The following is a 9,729-nucleotide window of genomic DNA, read 5'->3' as shown; positions in this document are numbered from 1 at the left end:
AGAAATGAGCTGTAATAGATAAAAACAAAATAAAAAATTATACAGTGAAAATGCACCGCATATACAATACTAATGATTCGCTCCACAGTGAAAATGGAAGAATAGTATCATTATTCGACAGTAAGCATGACTAGCATTACGAAATCATCATAGTGGAATTTAGTTAAATATGAAGAAACTGAAAGACAAAACATATTCTACGTTATACAACTTTAATAATTGTATTTAAATGAATATTTTGTACTGCAACAACATCTCACCTGTTAGTTATAAAGCACCTGCACGATCTGTTCGTGAAATGTCCTAAATATTCACCTATTTTGGTATATATTTCACAGCTGGATGGCCTTAAGCGCGATAAAACCCCGCTCGCATCTCTAACTTTGTTTTATTAGTATTATGTATTTCTGAACATATACATTTTAACTCATTTTCTTCATTTTCTTCAAAAATTAAAAAAAGTTCGTCTGTTTATTTATCATTCTACATTAGACATTTATGGCATATACAGTGAAAATGATATTTTAGGATCCGCACTTTACATACACTGGTACGGCCTAAAAGAAAACATAGCTTACAGTAACAAGTGCCTGGACTGTATGAGTAAAGAAAGAATATATTGAATACCAGTTGAACCTTTTTCCTTTCTTCAGAAGGTGTAAAAATAATCAAACACCTGATTTACTTTAATACTGTACACCCAGTGACTCAGATAAACCATAGATGTATTAACTCACCTATAGTCAGTGTATGTAAAGTGCAGATCCTAAAATATCATTTTTACTGTATATGCCATAAATGTCTAATGTAGAATGATAAATAAACAGACGAACTTTTTTTAATTTTTGAAGAAAATTAAGAAAAATTAGTTAAAATGTATATGTTCAGGACTGGGTTGCACAATCGTCTATTAAGTTAATAGACTATCAACTCCTAATAGACTATTAAATATCTAATTGACTATTAGTTAATAGAGTGAGTTAAAAGCATTGCACGACTCACTATTAAGGCTTCTATTAACTAATATACTTTTAAGTGACTATTAAGGTTGAATAGTCAATTAAGTCCTTCATCATTCCCAATATTCATTGTAACGTCATGAAGCACGCGAATTTTCGTGAATTTCTGCATTTTCACGACGTCGTCACGATTTCCCGGATTTTTTTTCACGACGTCATTTTAAAAAATATGGACGCCCAGAAGAAGAAAAGACGCTCAAACTGGGATTCATCAGAAATTTCATTGCTAAGACAGTTAGTGGAGAAAAACTTATTCACTATAAGGAGCAAATTTTCTAACAGTTTGACAAATAGAGCAAAAGTTGACGTTTGGAGAGATATTACGGTACAGATTAATGCACTGGGGTTACATGGTAGGACGGTGGCAGAAGTGAAAGTCAAATGGCAAAACATGCAGTCAAATGCAAAAAAGACATATCATGATGTTCAGAGACACACCCATCAAACTGGTGGAGGACCACCAGCAACACCCATCAACCAGGAAAGTCAAAAAATCATAGAAATGATGAAAGACACGTCAAGTTTTGTCGGTTTGACGGGAGAAGAAAGTCCTGTGGACAAAGGTACTTTGATATTTTATCTGCAAATCATATTTAAAAGATTGATATTTCAACTCTAAAGCTTATAGTTTATTCCACATTATCCTTTTGAATACGGGCAACTTCATCTTAAGATATGTATAATGTTAAATAATCAAGTACAATGTATACTGTACAAATTGTTTAGTATCAAAGTAAACTTTTAGAAATTCTCAGCTGTTTATTGTCAAAAAGTGAAATCTGGGTACCGTGACGTTAGTATATAGATGTAAAGATATTGTATTAGGCAGTTATTATATGTCCGGCAAGAAACTACTTGTAAAACAAACTTGGGTAGTGTTTGACTCGTGCATTTTACGGTAAGGATTTTGATTAGCTGAAAAGAAGTACAAAATTATCATGTTTTAGCTGTTAACCCTCTCAGTCCCAAATAATTATTATTTTCATGTATGCAAAACCCTATCTTTTCGAGGTAAAATGCATAATTTCCGCATATTTTGAATACACATTCCTCACCTGGTTTGCCTTTATTGATGTATTTGACTTTGTAAACATTAAGGTTACATAGTTGACATTATAATAACATTGTTATTTTATTTTCAAAATGTACCGTTAAAGCATACGACGTCATCAAAAAGAGTGCTATTCATGACGTTTATGTGTTATAAGACGTCGAAATAAAGTTACTTGCAGGTACTTGAAAATACCCTCAAGTGTTGTACAATCGATTTACACAGTGTAAAGTGTTAATGATTGCAAAAGTTCTTATGCCATCCTGTAATATTTTCTTTTTTTTTAAATATATTTGATATTTGCTAAACGATATATTCAACTTAATTAAACAAGGTTTAATATTAACATTTTTGTTGTATTAAAAAATTTGGAGGTATACCGGTCTATAGTCATATAGTGTTGAAGTCTTGAATACTACTTTATAAATAGTACAGTAGTCAACATGTCTTCATAAATAGAATATTGTATCAAAATCATTACATAAGCAAATGAACAATATGCCGTGAATTAATAAATTAGCCGCATAATAATTATTTCTTTTTTTAAAATCATTTTTGTGATGTATTATGTAATATCTCATTGGGGTCTTCATTTTTCTAATATATTTCAATTATTCTTACTTAACTATTGCTTGAGATTTCATCCAGCTTGTCAGCCGACAGCGCGGACTTCAAGTTCAGGTCGCAGGTCGTCGGCGGAAAAAATAAGCCAGATCAGACAAAGGCGAGAAAAAATAAAAACAGTCTACTAAAAAAACATGCCCAGAATTTATTGAAATACATGCATTTACCTTAAGCATACATCTTTATATACAAATTATTATTTTTTTCGGATTTCAATTTAATTTTTCATCCTTTTTTGCGGTGAAAACTATAAGCAAACAGAAAGAAAATAGCAAAATATCAGATAGGGACGAGCATTTCGGATTCTTTGGTTATAGCCTCAACGTGGAATTACTACATGTTGCCAACTTAATACGAGTTCTGTTTGGTTAAAATGAAATGGACATTATACATCTCTAAGATCCCCAATTTTTTTGTTTAGGTTTTTATGCCTTCCCTTAAGTTGGACGAAAGAGATCATTAACACTGATGCATTTGTTTCAATTGTACGTGTTTGTCAAAAGTTACTTAATCATAACTCGCTTTACTTTTTTTTTGGGAAGTGAAGTTAAGGCTTGTTTCTATTAGAACAGGCCTATCTATAATACGGAACAGTTATAAATAAAAGGAGATGCAGGGGTTATTCACCAATGAGACAGCAAGCAAACAACGAAACCCTAAATAGACATCTAGAAGACATTTTTGGTATTAATACAATTTGTCATACCCTAAATGAGTTTTCCCTCAGTCTGGTTAAAATGAAGATCTGTCGTAATTCGGCCACTCTTGTTTATGAACATAACGAAACCAAAGATCTATATATAAATTTTGATTTTTTTTTCATTTAGCAAAGGTTGTTGTCTTCTTTATTATCTTACAAGATTAAAGGGGTGAATATTATATACAGACAATTTTCACTTTGTATCTTGATTGATTGTGTCTTGATTAGTATATACTTGTAAGTTCTGTCGGTTATTTACAGAGTTCTACTCGATTATATTTCATAACAAGGCGAAATAGACATATATGTCCTCTTGGGACTCGGCCGGTTGAGGACATATATGTCCGCTTGGGACTCAGAGGGTTAAAGAGAACTATAAACCCCTGGACATAAAGTTATCCACATTTTGAGTGAGAGGTGGGAGATTTTTCAATAACCCCACCCCCCACCAAAAAAAACCCCAAAAACAAATACGTGAGGGGGTCGGAACAAAAGTCCTTTTTCTGTTTTGCTCCTGATCCCATGTGCGTTTTTGTGTTCATGTCCAAATTATAGAATCTTTGTCAATGGTTGTATTTGAATACATCTTGCTTCATCCTTGTCCTATGGTTGTGGTCAAATTGTGTTGATTTTCTTATACATATATTGTCTTATATTTTGGGCAATACATAGCTTGCCGGATATTGTGTTAAGATTGTATTCTTATGCTCTGTTCATACTGTTAATTCTAGTATAGTTGATTTATCGACATTTTACCCCTTATATCCTTTATATCTTAGCTATGAAAAAAACCCAATATTTTTGAATCTCTTTCTTACAGTTGATCTGACAAAGAAAGCCAAATATATGCATAAAGAGATCAAGAACTTCCTAGCAAATTACAATTCTAGTTGTTCGAAACAACTCCCAAGAGCAAATGATGTCCATTTGATTCCGTTTTTGGAACCCTCGACCAATGATGATGATAAATTTTCCGAGTACCAAATCGATGAGCTTGCAAATTTCCTTTGTGCCAATTACCCCAGATTGCAGGATATTTCCTCACAAGACGCCTCTTCTCTTTTGCATAACACTGTGCAGTTTATCATCAAATACAGGCAAGAAGGTAATTTGCTAATTTCTTGCCAATAAGGGAGTTTCCATTTCATTTTTAGGGGTAGTGGTGGTGGTGGGGAGGGGGAGGGGGGTAGGATGAAATTTGAAAAAAGCAAAAAAGATTTTACAACTTTTGAATTTTCCAAAACTTGAAAGTATGTGAATTGGTCGGAATGACTATCCGAAATAAATTATTAGTTCAATAAAGGTCCCACAATGTCTCCTGTCATATCTCTTTGGTGTTTCCGATTATTTCCACTTTTTCATTACATACCTTAATGTATCATATGAAACCCAAACAATATTAACTAATATTAATTATTTTTTACGCAACAAATGATTAATATATATGTGTATATATATATTGTATGAAAAAGGTGGATAACCACCAAATCCCTTGTTAATTCAGTACTGTAGTAGGCCCCTACACACCCCTTCTAATCCGAGGATTTGATACTAATAAAAAGAAATAGGACAACGTAAAGGAATTTTCATCTACCTGAAAATGATGATGAAGAACATACCATATTCAAAATAATTCAAAATATATATATATTTAATAGTTTTTTTCTCTCTTACTCTGCGTCAACTATTTGAAATTTAGCACATTGTGTCGATGTACATTTTCAAACATTAGAAAATTAAGGTTGATTCAGTAACTGCACTTATTTTACAGTTGTGTGTGATACAGCAAGAAAGCTACCAATAAACACAGATGTAGAAGAGATCGACGAAGACCAAGCAAGCCTGCCACCAACTCCAATTCAACCAATAATTAGGTATGCTTAATGTGAATAAAATAGGGGTTATATTATTAACATATTAGGGAAAATGTTTATCTGATTTAATCGAGATGGCTTCCGGTACAGAATTTTGATGTTATTTATTTTTCTATGGAGGATGTGGACGATGTTGACCTCACTACTTTCATGAGCCAGACCAGTATAGGGACACACTATGAAGTTTGATCTCTCTATATATTTTCTGAGTATTGACATAAAAGTAATAGAACATTTTGCCAAAATTCACATAAGTATAGAAGTGTTCTTATAAATGATCAATGTCGTCACAAAAAAACTGCTGTAGAAGAAACAATTTGTCCTTTGTGTCTGTTGAAAGTAGAAGATGAATTTAATTTCACAATAAAATGTACAAAACTAATATAGATATATTTAGAGAAGAATTGTTTTCAAAATGTAGTGAAATAGTTTCATTGAATTATTAATGTAAACAATATCTTCTTCTGATAATGGAGGGAATCTAAATACATGTTTATAAATGTCTTCATATGTACTAGTATATGTTTGAGTATAACCAATGTTAATTTTGTCTTATCCTAAACAATTTACTCCTTTGTGATAAAGGTTAACATGGTTAAAAGTGTATATTACATGCCCACTAATTAAGTCCATAATTTGGTGCATGAAGATATTGTATTTAGAAGTTTCATTGTCAATAAAATGGGGTAAACCGATCAGAAGCTCATTTTTTTCAAACACTGTCTTGTATACATTGTGTATATATTTATGTTACGTTTCATTTCATATGTTGTATATTTTAGCATCAGCATGTTAGACAAGGAAAAGGATCCTTTATTGCCGGTAAATCCACAAAAACGACCGCTGAAGAGTACTTCTTGTCCCATCATAGAGAAAAAGATAAAACAAGATATAGTTGTAAAGCAGCATGAAGTGTTATGTAAACAGTCAGAATATTATGACTTAAAAAACCAAAAGCTTAAAATGGAAATAGCCATTCTTAGGTCACAGATGGACAAACATGAATTGGCTTCCTCAGTATGTGACTTGTTTGGACTTGAACTTTAAAAGATATTTTCTCGTTTACATGTGACCTTGCGTGTTGGAGTGTGTGTGTGTGTTTATTGGTTAATTTACATGTTTCAATTGTGCAACAAAATTTTACTAAAAGATTATGATTTTTTATGATATTTTATTTGAATTTTACTCGCCATGTGCGTGTTTAACCAAAGAATGCTCTGCAAATGTGGTCACGTACAGTACGACCTTCCTCTGGACCTCTAAAGGGTATATCTATACACGCATCATCAACCTCATCAGCATCATCCATTGGTTCCTTGAAGTTTATAGCAATGTTGTGGAGCACTGCACATGCCATAATCATAGTGCAAGCCTTTTCTGGGTGAACACGTACTCCAGAATGTAAACAGTTGAATCTTTTTTTCCACCAGCCGAATGTCCTTTCAATACAACATCTGGTCTTAGTATGTGCTCTATTAAACCTTTCATGGCAATCCTCTGTCGGTCTCATGAACGGTGTCATCAAAAAGCTTTTGCATCCATAACCGCTATCACCTAAGACTATGCCATCCTCCACACGCTTATGCGTTAACTCCAGATGTTCCAGAATTTTCGAGCATGTTAAGATGTGGCTATCATGCACACTGCCTGGCCATCTGGCTACCAGATTTGTGAAACGCCCTGAAAGAATTTTTGTTTGCTAAGGTTTTTTGTTGGTTAATTCTTAAATTAAGTGCACCCGTCCCCGATCATTATTTTAGCTTATAAAAAAAATAGCTGGAGATGTCTTTTCTGCAAGGTATATTTTCTTATATTTGCTCCCTGGACTTATATAAAATACATTAAGATCATATACCGTATTTACACAGAAGAAGTTAAAACGGGATTAAAGTAAAAAAGCAGAGGAAAATGACTCAGGCTATACATGAATACAGGGTTCACATAGAATAGAACAAGGCTTGTATTATTGTTTTTCATCTACGTCAAATAAGAGAAACTATTGTATCTGTGTAAAATGACCAACAACAAAAAAAGTAAGTACGAAACAGTACTGCTGCATGATTTATTTTTTTATATATACACTTACAATACCAAGCAGGCAACAATTACCAAAAAGAAATGAATGTGCATTTTACAATATGGTACGATAACCTTAGCTCGCGTCATTTGGTTAAGTGGACATTTATAAAGAAATAAATTGGTTAACTGTCTCATGTTACACATTTGCTTTTCGTTCATTTTTTACGGTCTGGGCTTTGCTCATTGTTGAATGTCGTACAGTCACGGACACAACTGCATACCAAATATCATTTAGCTACCACTAGTGGTTTCCCAAAAATTGACCTAATCACAAACTAATACATATAAACTATGAAAAGTTTCAAAGTCAATAAACCTTGACTAAGGGGGTGGGGAAAACAAATACTCTCCATAGTAAATAGATGTGCCAAAGCTAATACAACTGCATACCAAATATCATTGACCTACCACTAGTGGTACACCATGAACAAGTCTTGAAGACCTAATCACAAACTAATACATTGATGACGCCTTTGCCGACGCCGGAAACAGCATACCTTTGTCTCGAATTTTGACTCCGTCAAGGCGAGACAAAAAATGAATACTAAGCAAATTTGTTAATAACACATTGCCTGAATGAAAAAAAAATGGGTTGCATTTCATTAATTGTAATACGTGTTCGTTGTTGATCGTAAACACGTTTGAATACAATATATATTTATATTGTCGGAAAATGAAAAAAAAAATTGCATGTACTTTTGAAACAGGAGGAAAAGTGAGGCTTTGTCGAGCTTTTCTCCTCTTTCGTGACGAGAAAAAATAATTTTATAATTTTATATTTACCGACAATGTACATATATTGAGTTTATCCCGAAACTACTATCAACACTTAAAAATTTAGTTATAAATCAGTGTTTCTGATTCTCTAAGAAATCGTCATAGTTGAAACACGGACCATGAAGAGAACCCCCAAAAAAGGTTTGACAAAGTAATTGATAATTGATATATAACAAACTTTTATTCCACCAGAATATATTGATCTACTTGTGAAACAAGATTTTTTTTATTCCGCTAAATATGGCAAAATTAAACAGATAATTTCATCATTATGCTCTTGTTACCCCTTTTGTCATGCACAGTTTCTGTCCAACACCATACAGAGCTGATGTACTATATTTATAAGTGATTTGTATTTTATTTAGATTAAAATATACTTTTTATAAAAATTCAAGTGTATGCCCGGGCTACGCGTCTGTTTGAATCCCACGTGTCTTCAGGAATACATAGGTCAAAAGATTTAGAATCTCGTCGATTTGAATACTAGACTAAGTATAAAAAGGTCCAATATGTCGTATAATCACTCATAAATTATGTCATTACTAAATATACATATCTAACGTCACAGTACCTAATTTGCACCAAGTACCAAAATTCAGTGATTCAGTATTGATATAGATATATAAATTGACGTTTTTAATCGATATAGATACTGCCTAGAAAATTAAAAAAATAACGGAAACATTTGTCTGGATCATAAATAAATGTAGATGAAAATTGTCAAAATAGGTTCAACAACATTGTTCTCAATTGTAACAATTTATACACATGAATGCCATGATAGTAACAGGGAAATTCCTAAAGTTTATATGACGTCACACTTATGATTTCTTGGTGCAAAACGGTTGTACACAGAAGGACAAATATTATTGAATGAAAATGGTTTGTTTAGAAAAGTGTCGGCGTAATTGGTAGTACTAGCTAGCCTATGGTATACAGTAGAAAACACGTTTGTATTTCGAATTTGTGAAAACCATACAAAACACACAGAGTACATGGAGACTACACAGTGCGTTACACAAATGTGGAATGTCAGAGGTACAGCCTACATTAGAGGGTGACATTATTCGAACAGTCTAGTATGGTATTTATTTCTGACCTAAATTGTAAAAATACTGACATCATCGGAAAAAAACAGTTTAAGCCGGGTGTTAAATATTTGTTACACTGATTTCAATGTGTGCATCTTTTGTCGTGTCTTTGTCAGTTTGTGATCAGTGGACTTAAAATAACAAAGCATTCAATCTATTCCCTAAATATAGATTATCCCATACTTTCTGTGATGCGGTGACCAGTAAACTTTATAGAAGTCATGGCAAATACATGGTAAGTCATTTTTTTCTTACGTTATTGTAAATATTGCTTTTACTGGGAATGAACTGCAAGTCGATTATTTAATTCTTATATTACTTAAAAAAAAAAAAGGAAAGCATGCATTCAAAACTAATGTTTGTACCTGCATTTCAGGGCTTAGTGCCTTGCTTCTTTTTGTTGGGTGCTCTATATCAGCTCTTACGATGTCCGTGATAAACTCTAACCCAGCTCTCCCAAACCGATACCTTGCCCGAAGCTCACGGTCCGACAAATCATTGATGGTGAGCATCC

General features: G+C 32.9%; 1 protein-coding gene across 1 annotated transcript; it reads left to right on the top strand.

The window, feature by feature from the left end:
- Nucleotides 1–1,098: 1,098 nt before the first annotated feature.
- Nucleotides 1,099–6,349, top strand: LOC134705193 (uncharacterized). The gene is made up of 3 exons (XM_063563952.1): nt 1,099–1,582; nt 5,166–5,268; nt 6,051–6,349. The coding sequence occupies exons 1-3, from the start codon at nt 1,099–1,101 to the stop codon at nt 6,313–6,315; spliced, it is 852 nt and encodes a 283-aa protein (XP_063420022.1). The 3' UTR covers nt 6,316–6,349.
- The last annotated feature ends 3,380 nt before the right edge of the window (nt 6,350–9,729 follow it).

The sequence above is a fragment of the Mytilus trossulus genome, chromosome 2 (assembly GCF_036588685.1).
Source record: "Mytilus trossulus isolate FHL-02 chromosome 2, PNRI_Mtr1.1.1.hap1, whole genome shotgun sequence".
In the NCBI taxonomy this organism is placed as follows: domain Eukaryota; kingdom Metazoa; phylum Mollusca; class Bivalvia; order Mytilida; family Mytilidae; genus Mytilus; species Mytilus trossulus.
Note: the sequence above shows the minus strand (reverse complement) of the source record. Positions and strands in the feature narration are given on the sequence as shown.